The sequence below is a fragment of the Vespa crabro genome, chromosome 7 (genome assembly GCF_910589235.1).
Source record: "Vespa crabro chromosome 7, iyVesCrab1.2, whole genome shotgun sequence".
NCBI classification, from domain to species: Eukaryota; Metazoa; Arthropoda; class Insecta; order Hymenoptera; family Vespidae; genus Vespa; species Vespa crabro.
The window spans coordinates 423,087-440,816 of record NC_060961.1 but is presented as its reverse complement, the minus strand read 5'-3'; the positions used below and the strand labels follow the sequence as shown (position 1 = coordinate 440,816).

General features: G+C 34.4%; 4 protein-coding genes across 11 annotated transcripts in view; all 4 read right to left on the bottom strand.

The window, feature by feature from the left end:
• The window catches only part of LOC124425681 (protein Wnt-6-like), a 66,198-nt gene extending 65,959 nt beyond the window's left edge, over positions 1–239 (bottom strand). The window contains exon 1 of the mRNA XM_046966356.1: positions 81–239. The gene's annotated coding sequence lies outside the window, so the exon portion shown is untranslated. The remainder of the gene's footprint in view (positions 1–80) is intronic.
• Positions 240–241: 2 nt separating this feature from the next.
• On the bottom strand, positions 242–5,491 carry LOC124425609 (protein abrupt-like). The gene is made up of 6 exons (XM_046966161.1): positions 5,312–5,491; positions 4,551–4,889; positions 4,362–4,464; positions 2,622–2,996; positions 591–1,063; positions 242–445 (listed from the first exon to the last, which is right to left on the bottom strand). The coding sequence occupies exons 1-6, from the start codon at positions 5,489–5,491 to the stop codon at positions 242–244; spliced, it is 1,674 nt and encodes a 557-aa protein (XP_046822117.1).
• A 1-nt stretch (position 5,492) lies between these two features.
• On the bottom strand, positions 5,493–11,911 carry LOC124425678 (cell division cycle protein 23 homolog). Of its 6 annotated transcripts, XR_006942557.1 has the most exons (9): positions 11,047–11,911; positions 10,306–10,970; positions 10,014–10,193; positions 9,765–9,929; positions 9,435–9,681; positions 9,074–9,338; positions 8,874–8,983; positions 6,102–6,172; positions 5,493–5,784 (listed from the first exon to the last, which is right to left on the bottom strand). XR_006942557.1 is itself a non-coding variant. In XM_046966346.1 (8 exons), coding segments are annotated over exons 1-8 (1,734 nt in total). In that variant the 5' UTR covers positions 11,148–11,911; the 3' UTR covers positions 5,493–6,171. The 6 variants fall into 6 exon arrangements, 3 of the variants coding, with proteins under 3 accessions (XP_046822302.1, XP_046822301.1, XP_046822300.1); XM_046966346.1 differs by having other exon boundaries at positions 5,493–6,172; XR_006942556.1 differs by lacking the exons at positions 5,493–5,784; positions 6,102–6,172 and adding an exon at positions 6,868–8,126 and having other exon boundaries at positions 8,531–8,983.
• A 129-nt stretch (positions 11,912–12,040) lies between these two features.
• LOC124425677 (protein Son) lies at positions 12,041–17,119 on the bottom strand. 3 transcript variants are annotated; one of them, XM_046966341.1, is made up of 12 exons: positions 16,410–17,115; positions 15,944–16,285; positions 15,215–15,854; positions 15,090–15,136; positions 14,850–14,995; positions 14,640–14,748; positions 14,382–14,539; positions 14,156–14,266; positions 13,938–14,051; positions 12,527–12,755; positions 12,337–12,452; positions 12,041–12,238 (listed from the first exon to the last, which is right to left on the bottom strand). In XM_046966341.1, exons 1-12 carry the CDS (start codon positions 16,741–16,743, stop codon positions 12,125–12,127), a joined length of 2,460 nt encoding a protein of 819 aa, XP_046822297.1. In that variant the 5' UTR covers positions 16,744–17,115; the 3' UTR covers positions 12,041–12,124. The 3 variants fall into 3 exon arrangements, with proteins under 3 accessions (XP_046822297.1, XP_046822298.1, XP_046822299.1); XM_046966343.1 differs by lacking the exons at positions 12,041–12,238; positions 12,337–12,452 and adding an exon at positions 13,105–13,168 and having other exon boundaries at positions 12,622–12,755; positions 16,410–17,118; XM_046966342.1 differs by lacking the exons at positions 12,041–12,238; positions 12,337–12,452 and having other exon boundaries at positions 12,616–13,168; positions 16,410–17,119.
• Between the last annotated feature and the right edge of the window lie 611 nt (positions 17,120–17,730).

Here is a 17,730-nt window from a genome sequence, read left to right as displayed (position 1 = left end):
AAAGATTTTTTTGTTCCTAAATAAAAGGGATATATACTCGTTTGCACAAAAATTTAGAGAAATGAAAAGAACTTATATACCTGGATCATTAAGTCGCTAATTGTGACAAACAGCATTGTAGGAAGGAACGGTAACGGTGATTTATAAAGGTGAGCTGCTTCGTTTATGAGTTTTTTCTACTCTTCTATCTGCAGCTGCATGTCAATAGAAACGTGTAGGTAGAATCCTTGAAAGAAAAGTTTCAATCTTTCTCAAGCTGAGAATTATCGTTTTGTTGGGAACTTTGCTTGATAATGTTCACCAGGGTATCCAATCTTGTTGGTCGAGCTATCTGCAGGACCATATGCGCCTCTTCTAAGATCAATAGACCGTTGTGGGCGTCATTCGCCGACAGGTTGTGCGCGGATATAACGTGCCGTCTCCAAGCGGCATGCGTAGGTAAAACCTAAAGGAAAAAGGAAGGAATATAAGTGTAAGATCGTTAAACTCAATCTCGATCGTCTTGGCATTTGTTTTCTTTTCTTTTCTTTTTTTTTTTTTTTTTTCTTTTCTTTTTCTTTTTTCAGCACAACGAACGATAACGAACGAACCTGTAAACACCACTTGCAATGAAGGGATGGCGATACAGTATGAACGGCTTTGATGTGTCTTCTTCGAAAGCCCCAGCTGGTGTAGGCACGATCGCAAAAGGGACAGGGAAAAGGCGGATATGCGGGACCTCCTTTGACGGTCTCCTCTGAAAACTCCGAACCACTGGACGAAGGGAAGGCAGGAGAGAAACTCGAACGGGATCCTCCACCAGCGACGTGCTCCAACGAAAAGCACGAGGAGGTATCTGTCGTCGTTTCTGTCGTTGCTTCTATCGTCGCTTCTTCCTTGGGAGGACGTTCCAGCTCGAGGAGCCCAGATTCTCCTTGATTTTGTACGGTCGACCAAAGAGATCCGTCCTTTCCATCCTTTGAACCTTTCCGACCTCGACTCTCCTCCGGAATTCTTTCGGAGACTCGAAAACTCGAACTTTCCTGTGCTTCCGCGATTATCGTCACGGCCGGCTTCGAAGACCCTACAATTAATCGCCGTAGACGATTGAAATCATATCGCTTAGCTTTTCCCTCCCTGTCATTCACTCCTCGTCTTTGACGTTCGTCCGGATCGAGCACTGCGTTTTATCCTTTCGGAAATAAATGAAATAGACGGGATACGATAAAAAGGACGGAATATAATTCGGAGAAGAAGTAAACCGCTAAAAATGTAAAATAGGTTTATTTGCGACCAATCGTGTGTCTTGTCTACAATAATATCGCTTTAAATAACGATCGGTTCGTTCGACGGTTCGTCCGTACATTCATATCAAACTTTATTATCGGTCTATTACAAATCTGATCTCGTAAACGAATCCGTCCAAAAAATAAGATAAAGGAAAGGAAAGGAAAGGAAAGGAAAGGAAAAGGAGGAAAAAGTGATCAAGGCTGTTGGATAAATAAAATGAAAAAAGGAACGAACCAACGAGCGGACCTATCGTCTATGTATGTACGTACCCTAATAGTTGGGCGCCGTAACGACGCGCTTTCCGCTTTTAAATATTCTACAAGCATGTCTTAAATTACTAGTCTCATCGTAAGAGCTACGAGTTCTTTTCCTTGTTTAAGTATACACGGTAAAATAGCCGATAATGTCGCCGTGCGCGACACGATCACGCACGCGTCTCTAGCACGGCCGGCACGCTTGCTCACGCGCGCGCGTCTCGTGTCGTATAGTGTTTCTCTCTCTCTCTCTCTCTCTCTCTCTCACACACATACTCTCTCTCTCTCTCTCTCTCTCTCTCTCTATCTATCTACCTTAGCCGTGTGTGCGTGCGCGCCTTGCATTTGTGTGTCGCGGCGACGTACTCGTATCGTCTCCGCGATGCATCCTCGCGTGCCTGCGAGCTAAACCGAGTTTGATATCGTGCGCCGTCTACGGCGATAGTGCGTACTTGCGATTGCGTGAACACCGTATAAATAAATAGATTAAGAAGAAGGAATGTCGTGTAACGCGGCCGCACGATAGGAAAACAAAGGGTTCGTACACGATGCTAGAGTAATAATGATAGAAAAAAAAAAGAAGAAAAAAAAAAAAAGGAAATAAAAAGAGAAAAAAAAAGTCAAGAACGATCGATGTCTCCTCGCCTGTAGGAGGATAAACACGTAAACCTAAGAAGCAGGAGAAGAGAATGAGTGATTCGCGATCACCTTCTTCCTTTTTCTAACGTTTAACCTGTCACCCCGAACGATTTCTATTCATGACGAATCTATCGCCAATTCTCTATTCAACATTTACGCGTCTAATATTTGATTGCTCGAATCAAAATCCTAGCCTCCTTCGTCGCAGCCGTTTTCGCGCGCTTCGTTCTATCGTGGATTTCAATCGAGAATACGACAAAGCTAGAAGCGAAAAAACGGGGAGGAAGTTGAGGTCGAAATGGGGGAGGGGGGGGAGCGAATTATGGGGCGACGGCAGATCGAAAACGGCCTATTCCAGCCAGTGGAAACGTTTCCGTTTGACCCCTGACTTGAAACGCCCTAGTCATTGCGTGTAAACGGAACGCCTCTGAAAGAGATACCTTTTCAAGCCCCTATTACTAGTGTCGATCTTTGTTACGCAATTCTTCCAAACTTCCTCCCACTCGATGCTGTTTGGCGCGATGCCGCTAAAGTGAAGCAAAACCTCCCTTATCAGGTGTATCTTGTTGCTATCGAATTGCTGCTTTCCCATTTTACCATTGACGTTGCAGAGTATCCTCTCTTCAGGAGTAAAGAGAATCTTCATGAGATCGCAAGCTAGATGATCCATCGGACGAGAGGACGCCCACGTTGAGATAATGTCCGGGCTCGGTAGTAGATCGGCGTAAGGTAGTTGCTGATACGAGTAAAGCAGCGGCTTCACGTCCGAGAATCCAGTTAGGCCGGATAATCCAGATATACCGGAAATGTCTTCAGCAGGACTGTTCCCAGACCCTGCCACACACATCAGCACAGCGCGCTTTAGACACGGCTCTCCCCGCAAACGACACGCTTACAGAGACGCGCGCTTACGCACGCAGGCACGCACGCACAAACAAACAAACAAACAAACAAACAAACAAACAAACAAACAAACAAACATGTATAAGCGCGTACATTCGACTTTCGTTTCACACGATATTCCTTGGATATTTGGATATCTGGATCGGGATCGTACGTAAAAGAGGAATCAAGAATCGTGATCGGTGAAACGATCGATCGCACGCGCGTACTTACGCAGAGCTGGATAGAATCGGCTTCTAATGTTTTCTGTACGATGTAATACGTTGATTATATAGCAGGCACATCATTTCAAGAAAATAACTATCTTTTCTATCTCCTTTAACGACATCTTATCCAGCTCTCGTACAATTGCCCTTTCACCTTACTCTTTCGCTCTCTTTCTCTCCTCCATGCACGCATCACCTCGTGCATCTACCGATATACACGACACTTTCTTTCTCCCTCTCACTCCTTCAACACGCAATCGCCCTTTCTCTCATTCGTGCGCTCTCTCGTTCCTTCTTTTTCTCAACATCCTCATGGCGTAACAACGAAAAATAAATGCGAATCGCCAATCGAGCGAAACAAAAATTACGATAAAAGCAAACTAAAAATTCTGGCGAGCATCGAATTTGGTACCAAAGAAAATGCCTTTGGTACCTAATAGCTGCCGGTAGACGATTCTCAAGTACGCGTAATAAATAAATAAATATAGCGAGTGTCGCTTATATCGTGGAAAGTTATTGAATTTCGCTAAACATTTATAATGGTTTCAATGTTTCTCTGCACTTCCGAGTTCTACGTATTAAAACTGTACATATTTCCTAAAGTACAAGTTGAAAACTGCACGAGTAAATATTTCGTTACGTTAATTTCACATCCCGATCTATTGTATCAAAAAAGAAATTCCGATTATGCAAATGACAAAAACGCAGGTGTAAAAAAAAAAAAAAGAAAGAAAGAAAGAAAAAGAAAAAAAAAGAATATGTAATGCGCTTTTGAACCCGTATTTTCTTTCTCTACGAATAATCGATAAGACATAAAAATGTGAACTATAGTGACTAGATATCATTCCTGGCTTTAATTCGATGTCTAAAACATCACCAATATCTAATAAATGATCCAACGTACAAGTTTAAAAAAAGGAAATCTTTTGTGTAGAATGCATAAATGAATTTATCTGACAGACGTACAACACGTAAGGAAAATAATAATATAAAAATAATAACTTGAAACAAGTAGAAGAAAAAGAATTATATGCTAATATACAAGTATAGAAGTACAAATGTGAAGTGAGTAAATATTTTGTTAACTGACCTTGCATACCGTCCACTTGTCCAGTGTCCAATCTTTCCACTGGATCTTTATCCGTTGATGTTCGTTTTTGTAAGTCTTCGGGCATCATCTCCAATGGTTCTATCTATAATATTTTAATTTATTTCTTAATCTTATTCTATACATTAACTGTCATAGATATTATCAAAGGTGCATGGCAAATAAACTAACTTTCATTTCTAAACGATGAAACACAGGATTGGACAATGCATCGGATGACCCATGATCAGTGTCCTTCCCACTTTGTTCGCTTTCATTCGATTCACTGGTATTCTCAGATTGCGATATTCTTGGAGTTAAAGCCTTCTCCAAAATAGAATTGTTATGTTGTTTACAAATTTTTTGTTTCTTTTTAGGTGCTTCTTCCTTAACAACAGGTATATCCTCTTCGGCTACAGCCTGTTCCAATTCTGCCAACCTCTTATACTGATCCTTAGCAAAAATATCTCCTCCCGACAAGCCACGTATTTGCAATGTTTCAGCTGCTTTCAACAAAGCAGGCAAATTTTTCTGTTCGATATTAACCTCTCCTTTATATATAAATATGAGTAATGCCTCGAGTTCGCTAAAACGTACATCTTGCAATATTATGACTGGATGCTGGCATGGATTAGCCTAGAAAAAAGAAAAAAAAAAAAGAAAAAAAAAGAAACAAACAAAAGGTTATACTTGAAAATTAAATATTTATTATCACTACAGAGACAATTCGAGAAAGCAACGTTTCGAAGAGAGAATCGTGTCAAAAGGTAATAAGTAATTTTCCTTGAAAAGCATCAGGAAATACGAATGGCAGCTGTCAAACGTTTAAAGTGATTGACAAGAAAAAAGGTAAATAGAATTGATCGAGGCAATGGGAAGGAAAGGAGAATGACGAAAGAAGGATTTCTTCTTAACTCATATTAAATCTTGAAAAATCAATAAAGATCTCTTACCTGGAAGACTTTCTTGAAGAAAGGACTACTGGCAGAAAGTATCACTTTGTGGGCTGTGAGACACTGTCCGTCACTCGCAAGTGTCACGTCCACCAGGCCTTCTTCCTCCCAAAGACTCTCGAAGCTCGTAGCGATATTGTTCAGGAAGCTGTTCCACTTTAAGCATATTTGGCTTGACATGTCAAAAGAAATAAACTAAATCGAAAAGCGTTCGAACGACCGGCCGATCGAGTGACGCTTGATACCAAAGCGTTTACACGGCGAATAAAACGGCGAACGCGAGAGAGCAGCGATCGTGCCAGGTACGCACAAACATCGTCCAAGTTGCTCGGGAGTATACAGTCAATATGGCTGCCGTGCGACTAACGGAACCGCGCCAAATTCAAAACTCCCGGAGCCTTTCTCTCTGGCTCTCTCTCTCTCTCTCTCTCTCTCTCTCTCATCGACCATACACACATTCCTCGTATTTTCCGCTTTAAAATAGAATCAAATGAAAGAATTAAAATAGATCTATTGCCTGATCGAATAAATCAAATTATTTTCTCGATCTCTTACAAAATACCACATATCGTTCGTTTCGTCGTTATCGATCGTTTTCATTATTCGTTACGCTCGTTTACCAATTTATAAGAATATATTTTTCTTCGAAGAGTCTGACTGAGCAAGATCGAGCAAAAGTCTTGCGTGAGCGAGTGCGTGCGTGCGTGCGTGCATGCATGCATGCATGCATGCATGCATACGTACGTCGTGCGTGCGTGCGTGCATGCGTGCGTGCATGCGTGCGTGCTACCTGGTTGCCTCCGTGCTGTGTGCTTGCCGCATACTGGCTCGCGTGCGGTGCATGCTTGCGTGCGTCCATGCCTATAACAGAGTTCCATAATCGTTAAGATTCCACCTTGCTTCGCGTTCAACGCGTGGCTACGCGAAAGAAAGAAGAGGAAAAATTACATTTACTCTTAAAGAAACATTATCCATCAAAATTCGGGTTAAAAAAAAAATATATATATATATATATAACAAAATATATTATATTCAGAGAAATAATATGTACATTAAATTTGCAATAAATTAGATTGAACTCTGTATAAAAGTCTATCGATGTGAAAAAGAAAAAAAAAAACATTGTTCGTTTGCCATCGTTGGTTGAAGCTCAACGACTACGCGACTGGAACGAAAAACGGATCGATGATAATCATCATCACGCGAACTTTGAACGCGTACGTTTATCGAACGTATTCCAACAAAGCATTTCGAAGTAAAATTTCTCAAATAATTTACGGGTTATAAATTATATTATTTTATTCAGATAATTTAATTATTATATTAAATGGAATATATCAAATTGAAGGTGGTATAGTAATCAAAAAGGATAATGAGCTTAACAGCAATGCGTTTCTTTTTTTTATATTACATATTATATTAGTTTATGGATATAAGGTGTGGCTCTAATTGTTTTTCATTTTGATACGAAAAGAACAAACGTAGAAATGAAACAAAAGGACAAATATGAAGAAACAAAAGAAAAAAAAAAAAGATATAATTCATAAACATTCCCCGTATTCTATTATGTATGTAGAACTTAAATGTCGAAAGCCAATTTTTCAACATATTTTTCAACATTTTTCGAATGTATAGTAATATTTAAAAATTTATTAAAGGAATAAGCAATAAATAATATAAAACAGATGTTATTGTCATACCTTAGGTACATTAATGGCGCATAATGAAAGTCAAACGTTTCAACGAATTTTTCTTTTATAATGTTCCAACTTATATACTTTTTAAGTTTCATTTCATTTTATCAATTAAGTATAGTTAAGCGTAATGTATAACTATATAACATAAATACAAACATCGCACTTATAAAATAATACTTCAATAATGTATTATGAAAAGAGAAATTCTCTTGATAATTTAAAAGTGCAACTTAAAAGTGCACCATTAATGCAGCTAAAATGACAATATTATGCATGAAATTTATCATCTTGGAAGAAATCCAAATAGAAATAAAAATACAACATTCGAAGATAATTGATCCAAAGATAATTTATAGCGTACAAGTGTTGTATAAAAAAGTCTTTCTAAGATTTATAATATATCCGGTTATTCCGAATTATATTCATTCCTTCTCAAAATCGAAGGATATGTTTATTATCGAAGATTCTTTATTCAAAATTCTCCCCTTAATAAGTAGCAGTATGGTGTAGTACTACTATATAAGGAATGCACGAAGATATTTCTTGCTATTTCTCATTTGTCGTAACACCGAATACGCGTTTTTACTTCTAACGTGCACATAACTAATTTTAATGAGAAAAAATGAAAACGAAAATAGTAATGTCGATGCGAAGTGAATAAAGTATTCAGAAAAAAAGTTATTTCTCGAAAAAATCTCGGGCGCCCAGTGATCGAAGCACCCTTTGTAAATAAAAAAAATTCTAATCCATTTAAATACAAGTTATCCCTTAGCTTCGAGAAATTACTTCAGCGGTGAATTCTGTATACTAAAATAATACAAAAAGCTCCTGTAAACGTATGCTTCATTTAACATTTTTTTTTCGAGTTATAGCAAATTTCTCCTTTTTTCTAAGTATTATAAGGATTTTTCGGAAACCTTATTTAATATTCTCGCGAATGATGAATTTTTATTGTTGTTGTTTTCATGCACACAATTCACCGCCGATCCCCGAAGCTACGAGACACATTCTATATATTAATTTAAACATTTTTCTAATTTGGAATTAATGTCTATTATCGAAAAACGAGCACTACAACGAGTGCCGACAATAATTCTTCCCTGGTAATCCGATCACCACTGCAACAAGAAAAGAGAGAAACGTCAAAGTTTTATTGTAAAGCCATACCGGCCTCGGCACAATCATCGTTCAACAATGCGAATAATAATTCCTTCACACTTGATGACACAAAAAAAACATGCTAGATTTATTGGATCGTTGTATATTCGCAATGAAAAGTTTACCTATTAATGAAAGATATGAGATACAAATAAAATGTTGGGAAAGAAACGATCGGAGAGAAAGAAAACTGTGAAAGATGGGAGAAATAACAATTTCTGAAACTTTGGAAATAGATCGTGGCCTGAAGATTTGGAGAATATCCATTGTCAATAATGTAAAGATTTCCGACTATCAAATAATGAATAGAAAAATTCGATGAACAAAAAGCAAATGATTCGCCTGAGGAATTCTTTATATCTACCTCCATCTTCCTGCATGACCAGTTTTAGAATAAGCTTTTCCTCCTTGATAGTTGAAGAAACATTAGAGATAACGAGAATCATAGGGACGATACTGGCTTGCTATAATGAGATTAGGGATGATCTAACAGGATGGAAAAACATGGGAAGACGATGGAAATTATTCGGCCTGAAACTGAAAAACCTAAAAAAAAATATATGTATGCGTGAAAAAATATGATTGACAATTGCTTAAAAAAAAAAAAATAAAAAAAATAAAAGAAAAGGTATGAAAGAAATTTATGATATAACAACGATCAAAAAATTTTATGAAAACGTAAAAATAATTATTTTAGTTTTTGTTACTATGGAGTAGGTGTGAAGGATAAATTCATTGGTGACAATTGATTTCCCGGTGTAGCATCTGTCCTAGCGCCTTGTTCGATTACCGGATCCGTCTCATTCATGTCTTCTACCTATAAAGATGTGAGAAAAGGAATTTTAAGCTATACTCGTTTAACAACAAGATTATAAAATAAAATCGTTGAAATAATGTTTATCCTTACCACCATTGAACTCTCTTCAACTTTCGCTCTTTTCTGTGCAATCGTTCTTAAAAGTCCCTTAGCTTCTTCTTTAGTTTCATCGAATTGTAGACATTTCTGTGCATAATGGTTTGCCCGATCCAATTGTTCTCGTTTCAGGTGATATTGCGTTAGATACTTGTAAGCGTGACTCAATTCGGTTCTATCGGCATTTCTAAATTCGTCCATTACAAAATCTGTATAAGCTGCAGCCGCATGATCGTGTTCACCCAACTTTTCATAAAGGCTAAAATTAGAAATAATTTCGAGAAAAAAGTTACTCTAAAAAAAAAAAAAAAAAAAAAGAAAAAGAAAAAGAAAAAAAAAGATAAGTAATACATACTTGGCTAACTTTATCAAAGCGACTCCCTCGATATCCCCTACATTGCACGCTTTGTAATAACACTTGAGCGCATCTTGAATTTTATCTTGTTTTTCATATGCCTCGCCCAATGCAAGAACCATTCGACTATCATGAGGTCTCAAAAGTTGTGCCTGTTTGTAATAATACAAACCGTAAGAAGGCATCTTCAAAATTTCATAAGTTTGACCCAAACCATACCATGCTCTATAATCCCTTCTATTAACTTCTATATAAAATACAAAATAAATTCATCCGACAATTAACGTCATGAGCGACCTAATAAAATGATGTCATATCTATAAAACGTACCGATGGCTTGGCGATAACTATGAATCGCACCATTAGTATTTTTCATCTCCATAAATTCATGGCCGAGTAACGTCCAAGCAGATAGGTATTGTGGATTAAGTTTCAATGCTCTATGGAAATACATCACTGCCTTTTGATGATCTGCTCTTAAACTGTAATAATTTCCTGGAGATAAATGAGACTATGTAACGCATTTTCCAACGTCAAAAGATTAATTTATTCAAAATTCTAGTAGATATTATTACTTACCCACTATACAACACGTTTCCAATCGATATTTATCTATTTCTGTGGCTCTATGAGCTAAATATGCTAATTCTACTTTCATTTCTTTTACATAAAGTAAATTTGAATATGTATCCATATTATCGAGACAATATGGATCTTCTTTTATTATGTGTTTAAATGTTTTTATAGCATTATCAACATCTGAAAATATATAGAGAATAAAGGAATATTATTATATAATATTGGATCTTACTGTTACTCAAATGTAAAATAAAAAAAAAAGAAAAGAAAAAGAAAAAAAAAATTAAGTTACCTCTCCTGTAATGAACGGCAATAGCAGTTTGAGCAAGTACGTATGCATTCTTTTCAAAACCCATTGACTGTAATTCGCAATACATAGCTAAACCCTCGTCAATAAGTTGTAACTCTAAATACATGTGAGCCATAAAGAAGTGTTTCATCCAGTGATTTGGAAGTCGCAAACTTTCTAATTTTTCCCTATCCGTAATTAATGCAGCTAGTTCCAACCAAGTACCCCAGTGCATCGGCTGCTTGTGAGTCGATTCAACTAAAACTTCGGTTGCCTCTCTGGTAAGCTGGAGTTTTTTCAGAGTCACCCCAAATAAATATAAACAAAAGCCGTCTAATTTTCCGGCCAAATGATCTTTTCTTAAATCAGCACAGAGTAATTTTAAACTGTCATTTCTCATAGGGTCTGGTGGTATATCCGTCATGTCATCTATTTTCTTTTTTTCTCCTGATAAGTAACGAGAATACAAATACAGAAACCTGGCTTTCGAAGTTGTACATTTTTCTGTAAAATAGGCTGCCCGGTCGTACTCTTTTAAATCGAAATAAGTTTTAGCTAAGATATACGTGTCATCTTCCTCGCTCGATTCCGTCAAACCAATATCATCCGTGGTCACATCGTGTAGATCTAATTTGACATCTTTTAAAGAATAATTCAATTCCGCCAGCCTAAAATGTTAAGGGATGATTATACTGACTTTTTTGTTTTTTTCTTAAAATACAATCCAACAATCATTTTGTATACCATTTTGTAGTATGTAATAAACCACGTTGAGTACATTCATTTATAGCAGGTAACAAGTCACACTTAACCTCTTTAATATTAAATTTCACGAGATCATCCATTTATAATAAATTTTCTCAAAATCATCACATACGATAATTCATAGTCAATTTTAGAATAATAAAAGCCCGTTCATCACTTTTCGTTTTTAACGTATGCGACTTCAGCGACAGATATGGACAAAATATGAACTACAAATGCAATAAAGTAACACTCTTCACATTGTCCGTTTACAGCATCGTGTACGAACTTTCCCATATTACAATATATTACTTTCACGCAAAATCTAACAATCTTGTTAGTTTGTAACGAATGAGATGTTTTGTATATAGTACAAATATTATAATATATATTGTATGACAAAAGCAAAAAGAAATCATACGTCAGATTATACATTTCTCTGAAGAATAGATTAATCGAAAAGAATTTTTTATATTTTCTGTTTCTACTTAAACTTAATACGAATAGTTAAAACGAATTTAAAACTGTTCACTATCCCTGGTTTTATAATGATTTAGGCTATCCGTAAGATCACGCGTAATTCTCGATAGAAAATTTTTATGAATAAAGTCTCATTTAATCTAGGACATACCTAAAGAGCTTTATTTTCTTTGAAAAAAAAATCGTATTAAAGAATAGTATTTCTCGAGAATGCACAAAACTTCATGCACAAAAAAAAATGTTTAAAAAGCCTTTTTTAAAAATTCAAGAAAGATGATTCTTCCTAGATTGAGTAATGTCCCTGTAGAGCAATCTACAGTATAATTATTTCTTAACCATTTCCATACGAGCCAAATTTAAAAATATATTTAGTATTTAGCATTTAGATCATAGATTTTAAGATTTCATTTCGTACAGTATACATGTTTCATAATACTTGGAAAAGAGATCATTAGAAAACAGTTATAATGATGTATAAGTTGTAATTAGAAGAAGATGCATTACAAAACACATATACATTGAATAAATTGTATAGTTTAATGTAAGCTTACATTAGATTAAATAATTTATACAATGTGCAATACCGAAAGAAAATAATCTAAGAAGATAACAAACCCAAGGTTTGTAAACATATTTGTGCAGCTTCTGCTTTAGCTTGCTTCTTGTTAGGACTAGCAACGCTTGGTTTATATTCAATACCATTTACTTTTACCTGTAAAAATATAATGGCATACTTATATAATTTTGAAAATTTATTAACAACAATTGTCAAATAGAAAATATATATATATATATATATATAAGACATACTTTAAAGAGAAAGTTTTTTCTATGATCTGGGCCACACTCGAAGCATAATTCATAGACAGGAGCACCAAGTTTTCTTTTCGAACAATACTCTCCAAGTAATGATACTGGATGCTTTCCTTTATACAATTACCGATTATCATGAAATATTTAAATTATAAATATTATAATGGATGAAAAATCATTTTTATACCTTCTAACGTTTTAATAGCCGGTACTATTGGTTTTGCCGTTTTATTTGTCTTTTGTCCAATGTCTTGTTCCGAAATAAGACCTCTTTTATCTAATTTCACTTCTAGCTGTAATGGTTCCAATGTACCTTCCTTATTTTTACCCAAACCCTCACCTGGTCGCCATCCCATCTTTTGTAATAAAGCCATTCCCATACCACCAGATACAGGTTGTGCAGACACTAATTGATCCTAAATAATTTCTTTTGTGAAACACTTAAGTATTATCATAATTAATAAGAAGATAAGTAAATCAATTTTGAATATACATTAATATATATCTTTTTAAGTTCACAGAGTAATATGATTTTTATAATAATTCGTTATTCTCAAAATGAATGTAAAATCAATACAAAAATCAATTGTGTGTGTTATACCCAACCATGACCAAACCTTTATATGTCTGTAGCTCAATATAATTAAAAATAATTAGAATACGTGTATATACATGTAAATATTCACATCAATATTTTTTATTAAATAATATTTACTTATTATTTAATCCTAAATTTTATAACTTTTTTTGGGCAAGCATACTTACCAATAAAATTAAAAATCGGACATCAGGCTGCTGACGTTATGTCTTCTGTGAGGTAGCTATGTGCCTGTAACAAACCCTCAGGTGGATGCAGACTAATGCTAAATATCGCAGCTTTATCGTTAAAACAAAATGATTAAAGTTTCTGGATCCTATGGTATAAAGCTGATGATAGTTAGCAATAATCTCACAAGAGATCACAAGTCGAAGTAACTATTAATAATCGCACAATTTTTCTTATATTTATTATTTGGAAAGATTTTTTTTCTCTCTCTCTCTCTCTCTCTTTCTCTCTTTCTCTCTCTCCTTTTTTTTTATTTTTTTTTTTTTTTTTTTTTTTATTTACCTATTAAAATATTTAGAGAAATAATGATTCTCTTGTGTTCCTGCAGACACAGAGTCCACCCCTACTTAAGAAGTGGTCTGTGCCTACATCACAGTCATCAGATCAATAATGACTTACTTTATTGATCTTAGCTAAGACTGTACCTGAAAACTTGTTACAGGCAATATCAATCAGTGTATAAGTAAAAAAGTAACAAGCCCTATGTATGATATGATGACTGATGTGATATAATAATGAAAGTTCTCCAATATTTGAAATCATATGTAGCCAAGTTTTCAATTTAGTCTTCTATTACTTAGATTTGCTATTATCAGAAGAAGAAAAATTTACTTAATCTAGCAAGATTCATCCTATGGGCATGTTACATTTTTAATATAAAAGGATAAAAAAAGAATTATAATAAAGGCCCATATGTTGTATCTTATGTAAGAAACAAAATGTGTATCATACACTCATACAATACGAGCCCTAGTTACTACAATACAGTTACCTTATGAGCCCATGCTTGATAACCTGAGGTAAGCTCAGCAGGTGAGAGCACTTTGGCACCTGTACTACCAGTAAACTGGCCTGGCATTTGTTTACTTTCTGCCCAGGTCCTCATCTATATAAAGGGGGGGAAAAATGTAAAACGTAAAAATTCGTATAGAGATGATATGCACATATACGTAACTGATACTCGAAATCAATAGAAAAAATATTGAATACCTCATTTTGTGCTCTATACATTTCATTTAAAGCACCAACATCGTTCGGATTTTCTCTCAGCTTTCTCATTGCAGCTAATCTCTGTGACACTATGGATCCAATGTCAACTGACTGCAATGATAAAGAAATCAAAAGTAACACAATTTGTAAAATAGAAAAGAGTAATTAATTTTTTTCTTTTTTTTTTTTTTTTTTTTTTTTTTCCAAGTATAAAAAAATGTAATACTCCTGCCATAGATGTTCGTGGAAAAACTACTGGCTGTATAGATTGTATTGATTGTACGGAACATGGCTTAGGCACTATTGGTTCAGTTGATACAGATGCTGGTACAAATGGTTTCTTTTGTTCTGGTTTTTTTGGTGTCACGGGGATCCATTCGCTTTCTTTATTAATTTTTAAAAAGAACGATAATAATATTAGAGTATTGGTGAAGATCATGATTGTTATTTCAAGAACAATAGGAACAACATTTAGTAAACTCACCAGTTTTTCTATGATGCTGACCACTAGATACAGGAAATTGTAGACGCAGTTGATTCGAAGATTCGGCTGTCTTTTCTTGAAATGTTTTTGTTGGCAATTGCTTTGCATTCTAAAAGCAAAAAATTAACACAAAATGAAATAATATTTACAAATCTATGCCATTAATTGAAAACCTTTTTTAGATTTTAGGATTTTATAAACAAGACGTACTCGGATATTCATAACGATAGGACTTGGCCTTTCTTTGAGAAGAAATGGATGATGAAAACCTTTTTCAGACTCGCTTCCATCTTCTTCAGAAGAGAGATTAGATAATTCTCCTAATGCTTCAGATTTTGACAATGATTTACAAAAATCTATAAGCAATAAAAGATGTGTGTAGAATTTCCTTTGTCAAAGGGGCGAGCAAAATATTGAGAAATAAAATTTTTCTTTAATAAAAATATAAACCTGTAAGTTCATCCAGAAGCTTTTTTTTGTCAATTTCGATACGCTCTCTGGTAAAAAGAAAAATATTTTTTCAAGACATATGATTGACAAGAATATATGATTCATATAATAATTAAAATACTAACTTTCTTTCTTTACTCCTACTTCGTCCCCGTATATACTTCTCCCTACTCCTGTCTCTACTACGACTTTTGTGCCTCTTCCTTTCCCTACTTCTTCCCAAATCTCGTCGTTCAAAGCTTCTATCTCTATCACGTCTTTCCTTATTTCTATCAGAATGTTTATCTCTATCTCTACTCCTACTACGATGGGAACGTGTTTGAGAATCTGATCTATTTCTCTCTTGTGAATGGCAACTTCGACTACGTTTGCTATTTTTGTTTTTAACTTTATTATATATTTTCATATCCTTGCGATCCTTATCACTGTAATTTCTTGACTTCCCTGTTACTTCCAGTCTTTTCTTTTCTTTTTCCCTTAAAATTAATCTAAGATCATTCCTAGATTTCAAGGGACCTGACAATTCAGATTTAAGCGTATCATCAGGACTCAATGTGGGAGATCTAAATGAATTACACGGTGGTGGTGTAGGACTTAATGTCGGTGTTCTATTATTATTACTGCTGTCTGTTAATTCACCATCCTCCATACGCGCAGCTTTTGCCTTTTCCTTATTCTCTATTTCCTTTACAGTTTCATTATAAACAATACTATTTTTAAGATCCTTTATAATGATTTTTCCTTGCACAGACTGTTTTGGTTTATCTATATACAAAGATAAAATATTATCATACATATAACTATGAACTATCCATGTTATAAGATATTAGGTAGAAAAAAGAACATCAACAAACCAAGAATTTTTGGTAATACCGATTCTTCAAATTCGTCATCTATTTTTTTTGGAATAGGTGGTAATTTAGGACTTTCAAAATCTCTATCTTCTTTACCATGGATTGTAGATGCGTTTGTAGATACGGTCTCTTCCTTTATCAATCCTACTTCTCTCAATTGTACATCATTAATATGCTCTTTATCTGAGACATCAACTCTAATATTTTCTTCTTCGGTAAGGGAAATATTAGTATCAACCTTTGCAATTTTGGGTTTAGGTTCATCAGATTCTGATGATTTGCTTGAATGTGATTCATGCTTGCGCTTAGACTTTTTCCTATGTTTCTTCCTTTTCTTACTAACTAAAAATACATAATTTTATACATACATATATATATATATATATATATATATATATATATATATAATTCTTTTAAAACCTTAACATTGATAATAAGAACAAAATTTATATAAATTCTAATTTACCAGTACTTTCTACATCACTATTGTTACTGTCCGAAGAACTGTGTTTAGATCTTTTTTTATGCTTTTTTTCCTTATGTTTATGCTTCTTCTTCCCCTTTTTTTTTCTTTTCTCCATTTGTGCTTTTTCCTTTTTCTCCGCTTTAACAATTGCATCTGGAACTTGTTGATCACTATTCTCTGGTGATACTATTCCCTCGTCTGCATCGAAGGTACTGAAAAGTTCTGTCAAAATTTCATTCGATGATTTTTCCGGCAAGCCCGGTTCCGATTTAATTTTGACGGCACCAACGCCTACGCTTGTAATTATATTCGCTATGTCAAATAAATCAGCCATTATTACATTGTCACGATTAATTTATATCACAAAGATGGAAATGCAAAGAAATCAGAAGAAATTCTTTTTCGAGTCACTCCTATTATTGATATAATTACACAGCGATATAAGTAAACTCTTTATTGGTTATGTAAAGCAATATATGAATTATTTTAATTATTATAATTCTAATCAATTCCACTATCGGCTTCTAATTCTTTAAATATGTATTCACATAAAATATAATCCATTAGAATAATTATTCAAATGAGAGATCATTAGCTGACGTATTTTAATCATACACATCACTATCTTGATACTGCTAATATCGTACTTGTATCATTTTGCTCGTTTATAAGTACATATATATTCGTGTATACAACCATTAAAATTAACCGATAGGAGGCGACACTGATTCTTGCTACGATCTATCGAAGTAAAAATCGAGAGTAAAACAGTTCTTCTTTTTTTTAATTAAATAATATGGATACAAATAACGGACTGCTCTCGACGTAATATCAAATAATTTCGCGTTATAAAAAAGATATAGTATAATATTTATCTTGGCGAATGTACATTTATCTCTCAACTAGAGATTCTTGATTTAATATAAATAATAATATTTTGATGGATAGATTGGACTTTGATAAAGAATAAAGATAATGTTACTTAACCATTTATTGAAATACGTAACATTAGAGATGTAGTTATCTTCTGATAAGAGCCGGAAACCCAAAAGTTTCTCAACACATAATATATTTAGTTGTTATTATTTCGAGTTGTTATTATTTCGAGACCAAATTCACGATCTGGGATTCGATTTGAGATTCGATCTTGTACTCAAACTTTTAAATTATGATTTTGCAATGTGATAAAATGTAAGAATTTTTGTATCGATAAATCTACGGGATTTTATACGGATTATTCTTCCATTTTAAATGGATGAAATGACATAAGACGACGTTAGCGCTCCTTAGCTAGAGGATTTTGAAATGGCGCAAGACTACG